The 20045-nt window shown below is 41.4% G+C and overlaps 1 protein-coding gene across 1 annotated transcript in view; it reads left to right on the top strand.

Moving 5' to 3' along the window:
- The window catches only part of prdm6 (PR domain containing 6), a 157896-nt gene that overhangs the window by 34172 nt on the left and 103679 nt on the right, over positions 1-20045 (top strand). Inside the window, exon 5 of the mRNA XM_030725678.1 lies at positions 18118-18245. Within this exon, the coding sequence (XP_030581538.1) occupies positions 18118-18245 (128 nt within the window). The remainder of the gene's footprint in view (positions 1-18117; positions 18246-20045) is intronic.

Raw genomic sequence — 20045 nt, 5'->3', positions numbered from 1 at the left:
TACACACCCAGCTGGCAAATCCTGAATATGAGGACATCATTGAAGCTGCGATCAGGTCAGAGCCTCGTGTGCATGCTGTAACTGTCACCAGAGAGCAGTGGTGCTGTTGTTGGTTCTTCAGCTTAATATAACTCCTCCCACTTGATGCCATCACTTCCTGTTCAGTAGTACTTGGTACTTGAGCGAGTCGCCATTGACTTTTTGGAGGACTGTACACGAGTGCGTCTTTGTAGCGTCTGCATCATCAGACGGCAGGAATATAAATCCTTATTAATCAATATTATATCTGCTGTCAGTGATGCTGCCCTCTCATGGAGCTCTGCAGAGATGTACACAAGTGATTCTCAGAAATTCAGTCTTTAATTTTAAATCTCTTTATTGGAAAATTACAAAAATATTCTATATTTTCCAGACCTGCAGCGGCCGTCACAGCAAATATCACAGTATATTTCTGTAAATGAGTTCTTGCTCTGTTGGTAAAATTTATAGATTCACGGGACAATTTTCCTCATTTAATATTAAATCTGTAAGAAAGTGTTGACGGGTCTGAATGCAGTTATTTTATCTGTAGATTATTTTGTCACCTTAAATTTTTTTTAAATTGTGAGATGTTATGTTTATTATTTTTTCTTCACTGAACCCCATCCTGACCCAGAGTATGAAATGTGGGGTTTTTATTGTTCATTAGAAATGAAGCCTGAAACGAGCGCGTTCACCGATGAAGAATGAACTGTGTGTGTCGGGCTGTTACACCACACAGAAAGCTGGTTGATTCTGGCACCAGCTGAGCGGTGAGAATATCCTGGTTCTGCTCCATCGCCGCGCCGAGCGCAGCCTCTCCGACTCACCCAGCCTGAAGAAAGGCTGGTCGGATAGCCGGCTCTGCCCATCGCAGATCATCGTCTGCGGGGCAACAACTGCTCATTAGACCTATTGATGAAGAAGCTTTACACACAGATCCCATTAAAACTCACTGCTTGTTAAACTCACTTATTGACGTCTCCCAAAACAGGAAGAGATGTTTGTCCTATAGCCAATCAGGGAGCTGGTGTCATGTTGTCTATGGTGTCCAGGAAGGGCCAGTTTTAATTAAGACACTCACGGTTACGTGTGAGTGGAACAGTGGAGGGTTTCCTGGAGCTGCAGTATTTTACTGCTGGACAAATCGATCCCCTCCGAGGCAGAGCTCAGAGCTGGAGGCCGACTTTATGGTGGAATAATTCTTTAAGTTTGTGCCCGGCAGCTTCATCGCTCCCCGCTGCAGCAGGAGACGGCTCAACGCAAACTTTACTCGCATGGAAATGAAATAGTCAAACTTTCAGGCACATTTTTAACTGAATGTGATACAAATAAAGGTCCATCACTTAATCAGTTACATAAAATCCAAATTAAGTCATTTGTTTATTTGGAAAATGCAGATTCACTTTTTTTCTGCTATTAAATAAAAGAAAAAATATATGAATTAGTTTTTAGGACAAATATTCAGCAGATTAATGAAAACAAAGTGCTGTTTGCTTCATGCATGGAGAAGGAAGGATGGAAGGAAGGAAGGAAGCAGATGGGAAGGGATAAAAAACATTTTTAAGGAGATGAAAAAGCAAAAAATGGACAGAGAAAAGGAAGGAAGGAGATGAGAAATGAAAGGTATGAAGCTGATAGGAACGGATGGGAAAAAAAGGACTGAAGATTGAAAAGGATGTGGGAAGGAAGGAAGGAAGGAAGGAAGGAAGGAAGGAAGGAAGGAAGAAAGAAATAAAGGGGAAAAGGACAGAAGTAATCCCATGACCCAGGGCATCGTCACCAGAGGTGGCGTAAGTGAGCCACGTCAGTAGTTTGGATGAACCGGTGTGATGCCCTGGGAGCAGCTTGTTTTTAATGTTTGTTTATTGAAGCAGGCATTAAATCACTTTATTAACATCCACCCAGTTGTTGCTGACCCACGCTGTCCACCCTGTGATGTCACATCTTCTACTTCCTGAAAGTGCGCGTTTGTGGCTCCAGCAGAGCTCCATCATAGATGGTCGCTGACGATTCAGTGAACGTTACGAGGATGAAGCGGTGGAAAGTCTCTCATATGATATTTATAGACATATCAGTTTTTCCCACTTTGTGTTTCAGTTTCTTTTTGAGGGAAAGCGTGACAGTTTCTTATTGTGGACTCAAACCGGCGACCTCTCCGTCTGAACCTCGAGGGCGCTCTGATTGAAAAGAATGTGCAGTAAAAACACGAGCGGCGCCCTCTGACCTCGTCCTCTGGGGTCTCACAGGAGTTTTTTTTGGGGGCCGATCAGACCGGAGGAGCTGTCAGCCCCGAACAGCTGAAGTTCAGAGCTGCAGACACAGAAAAACCGGAGCTGCTCAGTTTGAGGCACAATGATGTGTTAGTGTGGGATGCTGATGGGACACGTGAGGATTGTTGGCATCTGTGCATCACAAAGCTGTTTTCTTTGTGTGTTCCTGTCGGTCCGCCCGTCCGCTCCCTCCATGCGTCCAGTAAAGTTTCTAATGTTTTCTTGACTTCATGTTTGTGTACTCTGGGTTTTATTAAAGGGCCTGATCGCCTTTGACATCATCACTTTGATTACATCATCAGAAATGGTTTCATGTTAGATTTCAGTGGAATTTAATAATAAAGCAGAAATAACCACACTGATGATACGATGGCAGAAAGAAACCATTAAAGCCCCAAATGATTTTCCACAGTTTCCTGTGAACTCAGCATCTTTGAGACTAAAGCATTTTTCACCAAAACCATCAGGCAGTTATTAAAGCAGCTCATCAGGTTATTGATGACAATAGCCTTCCTAAAACTGAGTTTTTCTCTTCGTGTTATAAGAAGCAATTTGATACAATATGCAACAAATGATATATAAATATTATATAAATGAAACCCATGAAGGAATTATTCTGAACTAAGTAAATCAGTGGTGTTTTTGCCATTAATGAGAGCTTGTGCAGGGAACCCCGTGAGCCCAACGCTCAGGCTTCAGGCCGCTCTGAACACCCAGCTTCACTTTTTTCTGTTCCCGGCTCTCTGTGATGTCATACAGAAGGGACAGGATTATGTTGGACACACAGCTCTGGTTGTGAGCAGAACAAACCTTCTGTTTGTGAAGGCCAGCCAATCAGAAGAAAGTTGGCTTAAAGGAGGAGGGGGGAGGAGCTAAAGCAGCTCATTTCATGAACTGAGAAGCTGCACCAGAGCTCGTGTCTGGATGATTTTGGGTTGTGAATCATGCACAGCTCCTCCAGTAGACTCAGGAATAAAATGTGGAGGCAGAAATGAGCAGATTAGTACTTTTTAGAAGTGATGTTAGTCCTAATCCTCGGCTCTGTGCTTCTTGGATTTGCTGGCATGACTGAAGAGTCCTGCTTTGTTTCTTCTGCCTCCTCCCAGACCCAATCCAGATTTCACAAGAACCACAGACCTCCAGCTGGGTCTGAAGCTTGAGTCAAGGTTTGGTCTCCAGAACAATGTTTTTCAAACTTTTTGTGCCCAAAGCACGCTAAAGGACCAGCCCGAAACATTTAAGGCATGCCTGTATTTATATGTGTGTCATCAGTTCTTCCTTCATTGTGTTCTCTGATGAAAACTATTTCGATGCCCATTTCTGAACGTCCACAGACCCAAACCAAGTGTAGTTCACAGACCTTCTTGGTTTCCTCTCGTGCCCGCCTCCTTTTATTCTTTTCTACTTTGTGTGTTAAAACTTTCAACACCTCAGGTCAAACCAGCACTCTGCCTGGTGCTGTTTGGTTAAACCCACTCGGTGATTCAGGTTAACTCAGTTCATTTCTCGCTCTGCGTGACATCACCCTGTGGGCATGGCCACGGCAGGGGTTCAAGAACAAAGGCTGGGGCTTTCCACCCGGACCTACATGTTAGAAAAATACTGTGTGTGTGTGTGTGTGTGTGTGTGTGTACATGTATGCAGTCCCTTCATAATCCAGCAGCATGTTTGATCGGAGTGTTTTCCCAGTGTCAGAGCTGCTGGTTGTTTCCTCTCCTGTGCTGCTTTCTGTGGAGGCTTCACCTGCTGTGCTGAGCTGCAGTACAAACACGTCCACATGTTTGAGCCGGTGCTGGAAGTTCATCGCAGCACCCGCAGTCGTTTTTCCTTTCTTTCAGCTGACCTCAGGCAGTACTGTGTGCTTATATGGCTTAAAATATGAGTATAATTTAAAAACAACACTCCTTTTATCCTGAGCCTATAAACACCGTCTGTCTTTAATCTCCACTTACGAGGACAAAAGGATGAATGCAGTTCAGGATGATTATTGATTATCTAGGTGATTTAATTTTACTTTATTATTTTTTGGCCTGTTGTGCACATAGACTGTACATAAAAATGGACAGAGGCATCGTGACATCACTCCTGGGTTTGCAGACTCTGAACTCTGATCCTTTTGGCCCAAAGTGCCCGTATTTAAACAAAGGGAGGAGTTGTTAGTAAGCTGGACCGGTGGCTCACACAGACACAGCTACAGACACACACCTCTGCTATCACACACCTGCCTGTCAGAGGAAGCACTAGTCAGGAACAAAGCACGAGTGTGAACGTGCTGCTCAGCCTGCCGTCTGTTCTTATCTGTCCTAACAGCAGAAAGGTTTACAACATAATAATCTCCAGATGTGTGAGTCTTTCCTGCTCTGTATGTGTGTGTGTGTGTGCGTGTATGCAGGACACCTCCCTTCTGCACACCTTCCCCTGTGAATCATGTTAGGGATTTACGGTTGCTGGGCTGATGGTGACCGTTTATAACTCGAAGATAATGAACCATTTTGGAAACTGGTGGCGTTCCAGTTTTGCCAGGACGTTTTTGTGAAAGATTTGTTCATGTAGGAAAACAGAAAATGTTCTTCAGTGTCACTTTAGTGGTTCTGATTTGGTTTCAGGGTCTGTGCCATCACTGGAGGCAGAGATATCCTGAAGGATGTCAAAGATTGTTGTTCAGTTTGTTTGTTAGAAGCAAGTAAAATCAATTCAGTTGATTTGCAGTTTTTAAATAGTTCAGTGAGGCTGTGTCAGTCGGAGCCTCAGACCAGAGGCTCGAGGTGAGGAAAGATGGAGTGTGAATAAAACTACTCTTTTTTTTTCAGTATTTTTTTAGCCATCCTGAAAAACAGTTTTAGTTTTCTTGACTTTCGCTTTTCGTGTGCTCGAATGATCAGACTTCGAGTGGAGCTGCTGGTGTTTGAGGGAACCCTGAACCCCTCAGGTTCACTGCTGTGAGTGGGTGCCTCCCTCTATGCTCACGTATGTCATGTTTCTTCATTTAGAACTGCTGGTTTCATCAGTGATTTCCATCCAACAGGACGAAATTAATAAAAGCTTCACTGCTTTAACCCACCGGGGTGATCAGGTGACCCACATGCTGCAGAGGCCCAGGTTCAAGTCCGCCCAGCTCTCCTCTCATATCATAATAAAGGCTAAAAAAAATATAATTTGTCTATCGTGGTCTGCATGGAAAAACTGACTCATATTCTGCAGCCGTCGTTTCTGTGTGATCAGAGAGTTGCAGATACGGACTGTGAGAAATGAAAGCAGAAAGCTCCACATTAGGAATGTGACGCTGGATGTCTTCTTTACCGCGTTCCCACCGATCCCACTGATATCTGGATCCAGTTTCACACACTGCAACCAAAATAAAAGGGCTGAAATCATAATCGGCTCTGAGCTGGTTCTTAAGAGGCACAGAGGCAGGAACTTTTTTAGAACCCAAAAGCAGATTTCTTCCCCCTCAGCCGCCGTCTTTGTTGATGCAATAACTTTAATTTCAGTGGTCACTGGGAAAAAGAGAGCATTAATCATTAATCAACCAGGAAAAAAAACTGCCACCAAGGAGTCAAATTCAGTGACATGCTGACGGAGACGAGCTGGTGTGGTTGGTTTGGGTCAGTAGGGCCGTTGGAAGGAGCTGAGTGTCACCGCCAACTGCAGCACAGTTTGGTAGATGGAGGTGTTCTGATGGGTGGGGGCCTCCTGTCCTGTGGGTGGTGGGCTGCTGCGCCCCTCTGCCTCTCACTGTTGTGTGAGAAAGCAGCACCGCTGCCTCCAGACCAGAACTTTCTGCTGTTGACGCTGAGGTGAATCGGGGTCGGTTATCCAAATATTATCCGTCTCTCTGAACGATTATTACCCCTCAGATTTATGACTCTGCTCGCCGCTCGCTGAAAACACGGTTTCAGATGGTGAGGCTCTTCGGCTCTGCGCGGAGGCCCACACTGTTGCTCTTGGGCACGATGGCAGCGGTGGTGATGGCAGCAATGGCAGCACAGTTTATAATGCTTAGCTCTGAAAAATGGACCCCTCAGTAACATGTTGTGTTTTTAAAGAAACTATTGAATAGCTGTGTGTGAGATGGGGCGAATACGCAGGACTGTGGCTTTATTTAACCTCCCGTTCATTCCAGGCAGGCTGAACAAACCCTGTGGTTATGGAAGATTTAACATTCAGAGTGACAATAATGAGGAGAGTCAAATGGGATATAGAGTAAAAACAAATAAGGTGGAGGAAGAGGGAACGAAGAAGACATTCCTGAGGGATGAAGACAGAAAGGAGACCAGTGAGGGGATTAAAGCAAAGAGATCCACAACAGCTGCAAAGGAGCGAAGAATAAATGACAGAAATGAGGAATTAAAATAGAAACTAAATGACCAGATAAAGGTGCTAAATCACCACAAAGACACATAAGTGACCATAAAGGCCTCACTGTCCTCTAATCAAAGCACGCAGAGATCTTTTAGAGTAAGATTAGGAAAAGGAGGATGAGATGAAGGAGGACGAGCAGCGGGAGCGGGACAGGACGAGGAGACATCGTAAGATAACAGGGAGGAGGAGGAGGAGGCAGATGAAGAGAGCCGATAACAGTAGAATTAGTGGGTAATAATTGATTAGCTGTAAAAGTGAAGCGTGCGAGCATTGATCTGCTCTCAGGAACAGTTTTACAGGATTTAGACTGAAGAAGAAGAACGGGAAGAAGAAAACTGTTTAACACAAAAACAGAAGGAGAAGGTGGAGTCTGACTTCCTCTGATTTTTGTAACAGCTGACAGACCTCGAGTCAGCTGATGAGGAAAGCATGTGATTGGTCAGGCTGAGCTCTGAATGAAAGAAGAGTGGTTAGTTATAGGCTACGTGTTTATAGCCTGTAGGCTTTCTCATGTTTCATCTCAGTTATTGCAACTGATGCTACATTACAGAGTGTTTGTTTTAGATAAGCAGGCTTTTAGAAACGTATAGTTCATCAGTTTATGAACTTACTGCAGACATTAAACGTCTGAGGACTGAAGATTTGCTGTGTGGTTTTACAGACGGAGAAAGCCTTTAAAAGATTCACAATTATTCACAATTATCAACGTTTTCCAAAGCGTACAAACCGTACAGCGGGGGGAGGGGGTCAACAGCCAGCGTCCACTTTTCAAATAGTTCGAAAATGTCGGTCAGAACTATGTAAATTGAGCACTGCCACCGGAGCACCAATGCCCGAGGCATCTACTCTTATTCACTTGTACACCACTGCCCTATTCTGTGGTCTGCAGCGATATGGCCTCCGGTCCGGTGGATCAGTTAGAAGGCCTCTTTGAATTCTCTAAAATAAGCTGTGAGTGCGGCGCAGCAGGTGTGGAAAGCAGCCAAAGCTGCCGGAGATAAATTCAACAAGGAAGTGGAAGCATCGTTCCAGAAATGGAAACCGTACGCAGTAAACCGCAGAACACGGTGATGGATTTTATTCAGAAGGTATGAACATTAATTCTACATGTTCTTGCCATGTTTTCATCTATGATGGGCTGTATGTTTCTGCGTAATCTGATGATCGGCAGCCGGCACTGTTGCCAACTTTTGTGTAAGAAAACTTGCTGTCGGCTGTCTCAAAAATCGCTAGAAGTTGCTAAAGGATGGCTTGAGCGGGGTGTCCTCCTCGGTGCCAAAGTGAGGTCTGGGTGATGCAGAGTTTTCAGGTTTCTGGTCTAAAGTCGCTAAATTTGTCACCAGTTGCTTTTTTGGGGGGAAAAAAGTTGCTGAAGAGTCACCAAATCTAGCAGCAAACTCACTAAGTTGGCAACGCTGGCGGCCAGTGTTGCCAAAAACTGATCGCAGCTTCTACCATGTGACAGGGATGTTCTTTATGACTCAAAATGAGTTGATATCATTCATGAGAGATGATGTTTGAGAAATGCTTAACAAGGTTAACAAGTCATTTACAACAACATAAATACCAGCAATAATTTTTTTGGCAAATACCAGAAATCACTTTTCGGCACAAGACCAGCTATTCAGCTGACATATCGCTCCACTGCCACTGTGTACAGTGTGGCGGCGTGTACATTTTGCGTACATGCAGTGCAGTACACATTAAAATTCAAATCAGTTTATTGCACCCTATAAATTCTATCATATATGTACAGTTGTGTTCAAAATAATAGCAGTCCAACATGAGTAACCAGATCAATCAATATTTTTGGTAGAAATCATATTACTAAATGGCAAACAGTTTACCAGTAGGTGTAGCAGAGTCATAGAAAACCAACAGAGCCAACGTTCATGAGATGCATGCTCTGAATCTGTGTAATTTAATAATTAATTGAAAGGAGTGTGTTCAAAATAATAGCAATGTAGAGTCCAATCAGTGAGGTCATTCATTCTGTGAAAAAACAGGCATCAGTCAGGTGGCCCTTATTTAAGGATGAAGCCAACACATGTTGTACATGCATTTCTCACTGAAAACCTGAGAACAATGGGCCGTTCCAGGCATCGTTCAAAAGAACAGCGTTCTTTGATTAAAATGTTGATTGGAGAGGAGAAACATATAAAGAAGTGCAGAAAACGACAGGCTGCTCAGCTAAAATGATCTCTAATGCTCTAAAATGGAAAGCAAAGCCAGAGAGAAATGGATGAAAATGGAACACTACCATTGGCTGAGTCTTTCTCAGGATGGGAAAGACTCAGCCAATGATCAGCTCCAGGTGATCAGAGACAGTCTGATGTTACCTGTGAGTACTGTGACAATTAGAAGACACCTGTGTGAAGCTAATCTGTTGGCAAGAAGCCCCCATAAAGTCCCACTGTTAAAAAAAAAGGCATGTGCTGAAGAGGTGGCAGTTTGCCAAAGAGCACATCGACTGGCCTGTAGAGAACTGTAGAAACATTTTGTGGACTGATGAAAGTAAGATTGTTCTTCTTTAGTCCAAGGGCCCCAGACAGTTTGTCAGACGACCCCTGAACACTAAATTCAAGCCACAGTACACAGTGAAGCATGGTGGTGCAAGCATCATGATATGGGGATGTTTCTCTTACTGTGGTGTCGGGCCTATTTATCGCATACCAGGGATCATGGATCAGTTTGCATATATCAGAATCCTTGAAGAGGCCATGTTGCCTTATGCTGAAGAGGAAATGCTCTTGAAATGGGTGTTTCAACAAGACAAAGACCCCAAACACAGCAGTAAGCACCAGCATCTTGGTTCCAGACAAATTAAAGTTATGGAGGGGTCAGCCCAATCAAAATTTGGAAAGCTGTCAAATCATCCTGGGCTGGAATACCTGTTCACAGGTGCCAGAGGTTGGTCAACTCCATGCAACACAGATGTGAAGCAGTTCTCAGAAACAGTGGTTATGGTGCTAAGTATTAGTTTAGTGATTCACAGGGATGCTATTTCCTAAAGATTCTTCAGTTCATAAAGTGAATATTTGAGTCTATAAAGAAAAATGCAGACACTGCTATATTTTTGAACAGCCCAACATTCATTTTTCTTCATTTCCTGTAAAGTAATTGGGAAAATGATACATTTTTCTTCATGTTTTGATTTAGAATATAATGCACAGTGTCCCCAGTGCCTGTAAATAAAACTATTATAAGGATTCTGAGCTTTACTCGTGCTTTTAAATGCACTGCTATTACTTTGAACACAATTGTATATCTGTTTATTAGAGCAACAATACAGTGTTTTAATAGATAGGGAAGAATATTTGATAGAAAGATTTCCAGAATTTTTCAACACCAGGATGTGTTTTTAATACTTCCTCTTACATTAAAATACCAAAGAACCAGCAGAAATAAATGTCATGAAAAAAGATCAGAATTATATATAAAATAAAATAACCAACTAATGAAACATAAAACACAGATTTTTATACCATGCCACGTTATTGGTCAGATAACTGCATTTAAAATGTTCCTAAAGGCGCCAACTGCACAAATATGGCCGAGGGGTTCAGAGGTCGTGGAGATGAAGGCTAGCTGATACAGTATATAGACAAATGTTTCAGGCCACCCCTCTTACTCATGGTTTTTCTGGGGTTTGGTCCGGCCCCCTTAGTTCCAGTGAACGGGAATCTTCTTTACTTCGAACTCTGTGGGAACAGTTTGGGGAGGCCCTTTTCTGTTCCAGCATGACTGCACACCAGTGCAACAACACGAAGGCGCGGCTGCAAACAGCTCTGACCTCAACCTCATCAAATCCCTTTGGGATGAACTGGAGACTGCGAGCGTCCAACATCAGTGTCCGAGCTGACAAATGCTCTTCTGGGTGAATGGGCAAAAGCCTAAATCTTAAGTGGAGAGTTAGGATGTTTGTTTCTGCACTAAATTCTGGCATTTTTACACAGAGGTCTGTGCGGATGAGCTCCTCTGTTGCCAATAGAGGAACTTTTTCAGCCCTCGGTGCTGCTTTCTGTAATGATGGGAAAAAAGGATTTCTCTAGAGCTCATACACGTTAATCACGGCTCACATTTATTATCTTCAAGTCCTTTCACTTTTGGAAAAAAATGTAAATTCAGTATAAAATTATTCTTCTCAGGCTGAGTTCCATCCATAACTGTAAAAGCTTCAAATATGGGAGATCAGTGTACAGAAAATATAAACAGGTAAATTTAAAAATAGTGTCGGGGAAAGCGTTTAACCTTTAACCTTTTGACACGTCACCTAACACCATAAAATATCAAGTGAAGTGTGGCTGAAGTTAATTTGAATGTAACTGTATGGTGTGTGTGTGTGTGTGTGTGTGTGTTGAACAGTGCATAAATGTGGCAACATGAAGACGAACAAATTCAACTCCCAGCAGCTTCATTTCAAAACAAGCGAAACTCGTGAAGAGTTCAGCGTTACGCACATCACACACACTGTGTACACTTGTGTGTGTGATTTTTGTGATAGAAGAAGACATGATAACTCACAGCTGCATTAGTGACTTACTGACACACACACAGTGATAAATGCATTTAACGCACACACTTGTCTCACTCATATCATCGTCTGACGGCGGAGTGGCCATTTACATGCCAGTGTTGGTTCAGAGCAGCAGTTAAGTGTTTTTAGCTGATAGCTGAAACACATTCCTGTCTGCATACACACACACACACACACACACACACACACACACACACACACACACACATATATATCGGTGTATCTGTGCACTTGGTCCAGACAAGGAGAAGATTTACTCTGTGTAATTAGGTCAGAAGGTCAGAAAACTGTGGGTAAATTGTTGGCTCTCTTTGTGTTTCTCTCACAGACACACACACACACACACACACACAGTCAGATGGTGTTTGAGGCTGTGCTGCTCCCACACTGACATCACTCAGAAATAAACTCAATAATAGAAAACATGTAAAAAATGCAGATTTTCGTGCATAAAATAGAAGCAGCATTTCTTATGGCCAAAAAACCCCCATTAAATATACAGAAACTAAATGGATGATTCAGACTTCAGTGTAACAAATAAGATATAGAGCCTGGTGTGTGTGTGAATGTGTGTCTGTCTGTCTGTGTGTGTGTGTCTGTGTGTGTGTCTGTGCGTGTGTGTGTGTAGACAGTGACAGAGCAGTAAGTGAAGGCCTGACAGCAGAGATCAATGACTGAAAGAGAGAGCTGTAATCCACTCTCTTAAAAGCACTCAGAGGCTGTCACTGGTGTGTGTGTGTGTGTGTGTGTGTGTGTGTGTGTGTGTGTGTGTTAGTCCTCCCTCTTACCTCCAGTTTTCTGCTTGTTGTAAGGAGGCAGAGACAGATTAGACTCTCTCACCCTCTGCTCCACTTCTAGTGAAAAGTTAGAGGAAATAATCACTTTTGCGTGACTTTGTGTATCTCTCGCGCTTTCATCAGCAATCAGGACGGAAACATTTCTCTACATAAACAACAGAAGCTTCTTAAACATGGATGTTTGCAGGTCTTAGTGAAGTACTCCTCAGTGGTACTTTGTGTTGAAAATAATTCAAAACCTTCCAAATGAACTTAGGTGCCGTTTACACGAGACCGTTTTCATTTTGAAACGGCGTCGTTTTGATGCGTTTCGGCCTGCTGTTTACACGACAACAGAGTGAAAACGATGTGTTTGGGAAACGGGGTCCAGAGCGGAGCGTTTCAGAAACGCACCGGGTTGCGTTCTCGTGTAAACACTTGAAACCGGGGTGATTTGAAAACGCTCGACTCGCACATGCGCACTATGGTTGCGACGGCCACAGTTTTTCGCGCACGCGCAAACTGATAAACAGTACTCGCAGATTCACGAGTGCTTCTTATGCTTTTCTTGTGTTTTTACCGTTTTGTAATTCAGCGTTGTGTGCAGCAGCGATCCAACCTCATCAGTCCACACAAAACCTCTCACATTGGCCGTTTTGTAAGTAATGAACAATTTGCTGCGCTTCCTACTGTGTCACTCCACGCATGCGCGTCTTGCATAAACAAACTTTGCAAAAAGAAAACCAACGCCAACTTGTGGCCTGGCATGGGAACTACATCGTTTTCATCGTTTCACATGTCATCGTGTAAACTCGGATCGTTTCTGAAACACCATCGTGTAAACGAAGGCTGAAACGCATCAAAACGACACCGTTTCCAGTGAAAACGGCTTCGTGTAAATGGGGCCTAAAGCTGTCACCAGAGTCATGCCCCAAACATCTTTGTGCTGTGTTGAAGAGATATCGCCTGAAACTGAAATGGGGCTGTGGTGTGCATTCTTGCATTACCAGTTTGTACCACGAGATGGAAACCTTTATTTAATCATTAAGAAAACATTTTTATAGCAATAAGATAAAAGTGTCTAAAAGGAAATATGTAAAGTGAAATGGGAGGAAACGTCTCAATACCCCTATGGGTAAGACACTGCACCCTGGTGGTGAAACAGGGTAATACAAAAAGAACCTTTATGTGCAGATGAAAGTGTGTTCACGGCTTTCTTAACGTCATCAGGATTTCACCAGAACTGGAAAAAAACTAATATTCAAATATTCAGCGAGCGTGTTGATGGTCGTAAAATGGAAATTGTTTTTGGAACTGCTGGATTGGAAAAGTAAGACAATAAGTGTAGACGTTATGTGGTGTGTGTGTGTGTGTGTGTGTGTGTGTGTGTGTGTGTGTGTGTGTGTGTGTGTGTGTGTTTCTACTGTTTTATAAACCAAATAAAAATTCATCATCTTAAACAAAGATGTTAGCGGCTGAAGTTTCTCTGCAGGCTCAGTGAGTGATGTGGGGTCTCGGTGTGCTGCTGCCAGGGTCATCTGTCCCGGACGCTCTGAGGGTCAAACAAGGAGAATTTATTGAGCTGTAACAAACTTGAAGCTGCGAGAAAAAACAAAAAAAAAACAAAGTTAGTTTTGTCAGGATTGTTGAGCTCAGATGGAAAAATGACAGCTGGAGCTGTGAAGCCAATCCGGCAGCCTGGCAGTGTTTGCAACATTTTCTGGCTGTTGAACTAAACAACATTTTGTATTTGGCCGTTTGTCTTGTGGCTGGAATTTTACAGCGATGGATTCGATAAACACGGGCGGCCAAAACGTCTTTGACAGAACAGCATCGAGCTAGAAACCAGCTGCTGGGCTGAGAGGCCCGAGTTTACCTTCAGGCCTGTGCAGTCAGTGAAAGGCGGCTCAGCCAGTCAGCCTGATATGATACAGCAGAGATTCACAGAAAATACAGTAAAATTACATTTATTTGAACTCAATTTCAAATATGTTCAAAGGTCTTTGTGAGCTCAGCATGCGATCAAAACATTTTAGGGAATTCAAAATGCTTCAAGAAGGCAAAGAAACAAAAGCAGAAGGAGCTCAAAGATTTAGACTAAAGCAGTAAAACTGATGGTTTGATCCCTCCTTCATTTTCCTCTGGTCACCTGAAGGTCACCTGAAGGTCACCTGTTAAAATGACCAGTCTGCTGATAATCAGCTTTGACCTCCAACACCATCAGATCACAGCAAGCTCAGGATATTTGTTCAGGTTCTTCAGTGTGTGTTTTATTTTTTAAAGCTTCAGGTAAAACATGAACCTGCCTGATGTTCCTCATCATCTCAGACAAACTTGATATAAATTCTGACTGCTGCACACAGTGAAAGCAGGGTGCTGAATGCTTTAATAATAAGTACAAATGTAAAAATGTGCTCTGAGCAGTAAAAATGAAACTCAGCGGGAACGATGATGTTTGGGAGGGAAGTCTCTGATCTGATCTTTGGTCTCGGTTTCTCCTCACGGGGCTGTCGATAATTTATCCAAAACAATTAATCAGTAGGAAATTAAGCTGGGATCAAAATACAAATATCTGGTGTAAGCTGATGTTGTTATAATGGAAAATGATGAAAAATAAAGAAATGACTGTGACTGCATTATTGTAGAAAAAGCTGCTCAGTGATTATACGGCACTCTGACGTCTCCTGTGTTAAAACCATCCTGATTTCCAGCAGAATCAGCAGGTTTGCAGGTCAGACGTGGATGTCAGCAGCTTATGAGTGCAGCTGTTCCAACTCCAGTAAAGACAGAAACTTCTATCTCCAAAAATAAATGTGACTGTGGCCCAAACCAAACGTTTATCTCATCGTCTCTCAGTCTTTATATCCAGTGTATTGATTAACAGTCTCAATCACATATCAATCATTTCTGTATCTGCACATGCTAAGAATGAACTTTCACAGCTTCTCATATATGAAGCTTTAAATGATTTAAATTAAAAAGGTTTAATTTAAATTGATAAGGTTTAAATTATTATAATAAACTCAACATCTTTGTGGATTTTTACAGGAAAACAAGCAGCCTCTTAAAGAGATAAATGATCATTACCATAATGATCATCATCAACTTATTTTTGATTGTTTAATTTGGAGGAGTTTTGTTTCTGAATTATGTAAAACAGAGAAAAAATGGAAACAGTTACAGGCCACAGGATAGACGATGAGTGTAATAATTTAGAAAACAAATTTAGACTTATTCATATGCAGTAATGACCCGCTTTGCCCTGTTGGTGTGCATTAATACACATCATGGAGTCAGTGTGGAGTGAAATGGACAGATTGGGATAAAGGCAGAAGAAGTAAGCAGGCTGACATTAAAGTGCTTACACCCAGAGAATAATAAACGAGGCTGTTTCCTCTGATTCGCAGTCGTTTACAGCATTGATCGTCTGCTGGCTGAATGGACAGCAGAGAGGCCGGCTATTGGCTCAGGTCATCACCTTAGAAACACAGCCAACGCCTCCTCAATACAGTCACGCTGCATCCTCACCACGGATGGACGGAGGGATGGATTAATAATGAACACACACACGGAGCCGAGGAAGATCGACTCCTTGAAGTGCTTATGATCACTATTATCTGTGCAGACTTCAGACTTCTGTTGATTTATTTACTCGTTTTTAATCGGTTCGTCCCCGTTGGCCTTGCAGCAGATATCTAGACGTCAACTTTACATCAGCTGAGTAACACTAGTGATGCTTTAAGTCTCAAATCAATGTCAAATCATAACTTCAGCCTCCCCGCGCTGCTGAAAGATTTGTTTTTGAAGGAGTGGAAAGCTTGAATGTGGAATCAAATGGTAAAATTGGACCTGAGGGTGGCGCTAGAGGTCACTGGGTCATTAAAATAAAAGAAGCACTGAAACTGGAAGGTGAGGTCTTCTTTAGGCACTGAGAGCAGCAGAAAAAAAGGCCGCTTCTTCCTCTTAATGGACCCGTGTTTGGTTTACGTTTCCACTGTTGCTCTGAAACAGTATTTTTAGATGTTGAAGCTGGCAGACGGCGCGCTGAGGCTTTTAAGCAGGTGTAAATCAGGTCTGTGTAACGTTTAGCACCCAGCAGGCCTGCAGTCATCGCGCTGCCGCTGACTGTGGAGAACAGCCTCATGATTAGCTGCAGAAGTTTGTTTAAAACATTTCAAATCAACTGAAATTATTTCTTTTTGTCTGAGCTGTAAATGCACGACCTGTAATCATTTTTGATTACAAAGGTTCATTCTTAAGAAAAGAACTGGAACATCATCACACTATGATTCATCTCTAAATACAAACACATTTTTGGCTTTTATTTACTATAAATATCTTTATACTGCCTACAGTTTGACAAGTAATCACTTAACCTAAACTCTAGATATAAATATAATGGAACAAAATCTTATTTAGCCAAAGGTTGTATATTCTCAGCTTCACAGCGTAATCTGCAGAAGCAGGTGTCGTTGCACATGGACATAAATGTGTGAAGTGACGATCTTTAATCTTTCAAACTTTACGTCTCCTCTGTTCTCATCTATGTGCACATGCTGTCATTTTATGGGCTTATTTCTTAAAAGTAAAAAACAATGGAGTCAGTTTAATTGTTGCATTACATATTTAATGTCATTAATCTAAAATGTATTTTCAAAGATTTAGTTTTGCTGTCCCATTTTTAAAAAATGTGTCAAATAATGAGAAACAGTTGAAATCAAGCAGATCATAAAAATGCAGTGTGAATGTAGAAAATAATAATAATAATAAATTATTATTGTAATTTTTGCATTGCTTTCAATTTGAATTTAACTTTTAGTTTTTTTAGTTTGGCATTATGTTTGTGGGTTTTATGTTTTATATTTTTGGACTGTAGTGTATTGTGGTCAATATTTTTGCCCTGAATGGAAAACCCTTTGGGTCGGTTCCTGGTGTCTGAATGTGCTACAGAAATAAGACTTGACTGATTAAAATTCAAATTTCTCTTCTTATTCCAGAGAAGGAACTACATAATTACAATAATACTGACAGCAGCTATGCTGTGGTGGCAGAGCATGAGGATCAGCTGGCTTCCATTTCTTAGTCACTATAATTTAAAAGGCTGAGGTTTAAGAGGACAAAAAGCAACAACCAACAATTTTTCATTGTTGGTCAACAACACCCCCTCATAAAAAGCAGAAAAATCAAAATGAGGTAAATGTATGTGTATTGTTAGCTGATGATTTAATAACTCTGCCGCTGTGTATCAGACACACTATGAATACGGTTAACCCAAAAGCTCCTGAATCCCTTTAGAAAAGTAAATGATTTAATAAATAAATAAATAGGCAGCTGAAACCCCCCCCCTCCAATGTTGGACCCAAAGTTACGCCCTTGGTTCAACAAGATTTTTGCTCTTGTAGATATGACACAGGTCAGTGTTAGCATTGCAATCTTCAGCTCACTTTAAGAAATGTGTTTTTGTATTGATTAGTGTCTCGTGCTGCTCCTGTTTTTATGTTCTTCTTAGTTAAATGTGTGTTTTTAAAGAAGAGTTATCTAACTTTGATATAGAAAGTTGAGCATGAAACAGTTTTACTTGTGCAGCAGATATTCAGGTTTTCTTTGGGAGTCACCAGGATGGACAAGATGAGGAATGAGTCCATCAGAGGGACAGCTCAGGTTGAGCAGTTTGGAGAAAGTTAGAGACTGGGATGGTTTGGAGGGATGGTAACCTTACTGGATATAAGATGTTGAATATGGAGCATCCAGGCAAGAGGAAAAGAGGAAGACCTCAGAGGAAGTTCATGGATGCAGTGAAGGAGGACATGCAGAGGCGACCCCTGAAGGGAGCAGCAGAAAGAGCAGTTTTCTAACTGCCTGAAATTGTCTCTTAAGGCCTTTAACATTTTCCTGCCATGCCAGTTAGAGAATGAGCTCAGTTCTTTCACCTGTTAATTGGACAAATTCAATTCAATACATATACCATGACACACAGTTAAGGTATTGTTACAGCAGCAGCAATTATAATCACTGAAAACAGTTAATTATTCTTCGCTGTGGGGAAAATGATGCATCTCCTAACTCTGACTCTTTTTAAACGTATCAATAATGTCCTGAATTAATCACAACGAGCTCTCTGTTTTCATCTCTGGTCATTTGTGTTTTCCAGATCTACGATGCTGAGGGAACGTTACAGCACTTCATCGACGGTAATGATCCCAGCAAATCCAGCTGGATGAGGTATATCCGCTGTGCGAGGCACTGTGGGGAGCAGAACATGATGGTGGTACAGTACAGGTAGGAGCAGGTTGCTTCTCTCACATTTCATATGTGTTTATTATCCATACTTTAGCCTCAAAGCACACAGTTGACAGTGGTTACTTCTGTTGCTAATTTAAAACAAAGGCCAGCTTTTCAGATTGGTTCTGTATAAAGTTGGATTTGGCTTTCATTTAGAAAAATAAAAATCAGAGACATGAAGTAAGAACTTCCTGATTACAGGAACACTTGTTTTATTACATTTGAACAACAAGCAACATGAATCAGAGTCTTAGCAAAACTATTTAAAATTAAAAATAAAACATCAAAAATCACAAGAGTTTCACATGTTTAGATGAGTCAATTAAAAATGATTAAATTAAACTATTATGCACAGCTATGCTATGAAAAGTAGAGAGCTCAATAAACTTGTAATATTGTATTAACTTGTATCAATTATAAGTTGGATAAACTAGTTTATCTACAGCATTACTGTCAGCATCTAGCATCATTTCAACAAGCTGAACAATTGTGTGTTTCTTCTCTTTTTTATAGCTTTTATTTTTTTGTTGTAGTATTTTCTTCATCGTTCTTCTTCTTCAGTCTTTGTACTGCTGCCCGAGCCTCTGAGACACTCATTTGTTTAGGAGAGCTTTGCCAGTTAAATCTAACTATAGACATCAATTAGAACCAAAGTAAAAATGGAAGTGAAATCTCTGCCTGCATTTCTGAACAGCGTTCTGTCCTCTGAAGGATCTCACTGCTTGTTTTCAGCCATCCTGTAAATCTCATGGTTGCAGTTGGTTAATGTCTCTGAAAACTAACTTGACTACAAGTCACTGGAATCGACAGTTTCTGTCATTTTCATGTCCAAATCCTAGAAAGAAAGGTTTAAGCTGACCCTTTGTCCGTGCATTGTGACTAACCCTGTGATCTATGATCAGAGACTAGCTGGTCAGTTAAACCTTGGTTACAGTCTGGATAAGTAAAAATATCTGTGTAAACTAAACATTTAAGACGTAGCATTAACAAGTCAAAAAACAAATTACACTCTGATCGATCGTCTCATAAGGTAAGTTATCTCTTGCAAATAACCATTTTCAAGATGTTGTTAGATGTGCAGTGGCCTAGTGTGAAACATGCTGACTGTTGACAGAAAATGGTGAGGAGAAATAAGCTGATTTCATGCTGGGTTTCTTACAACAAGCAAGTTTAACAGTTTCCAGTTTCATATTAACATTTATGAAAAATCACTTTGTGACCATTTGTGCTGCATTAAATTAAATATGCCGACTTGATTTTTCATAAATATTTTGAATCCTCCTGTAGATATCAATAATAAACGGTACTGCACCGCGCTCCAGCTTTATTATTATGTTTTGTTTGTTTTTTGTTTCCTTGGCTCAGAAAATATTTAAGCCTTGCAGGACAGCCGCGCTGCAAATGTATAATTTTATAGAACATGATGCATTGCTAAAGATTAAACTGCGTTGGCCACTGACAGCAGATGTTTTCCTCTGAAATAAGTTTATCTTTGATATTTCTGTAAATTTTCTGTTAAACGATGGTTGGGTTTTGAAAGCAGGAGGAGTCAGAGAGTGATATTACTATTTTTACTAAAGGAAATGATGTAAATACCTCCTTAACCACAAATCATCATTAGCTAATGGAGAATATCACATTTCTTTATATTGCACAAAATATTAATGCTAACACTTCTTCAACCGGGCCAAATGTAGCAAGATGCAGGACACTTTACCCGATATCATGAAATATTTTATATCGATTGATCTGTCATTGATGTGCTGGTTTGGGTGATTAATTTGTTCCTTGGCTTTG

The sequence above is a fragment of the Archocentrus centrarchus genome, unplaced genomic scaffold (genome assembly GCF_007364275.1).
Source record: "Archocentrus centrarchus isolate MPI-CPG fArcCen1 unplaced genomic scaffold, fArcCen1 scaffold_68_ctg1, whole genome shotgun sequence".
Classification (NCBI taxonomy): Eukaryota; Metazoa; Chordata; class Actinopteri; order Cichliformes; family Cichlidae; genus Archocentrus; species Archocentrus centrarchus.
This window is presented reverse-complemented; position numbering and strand designations above follow the sequence as displayed.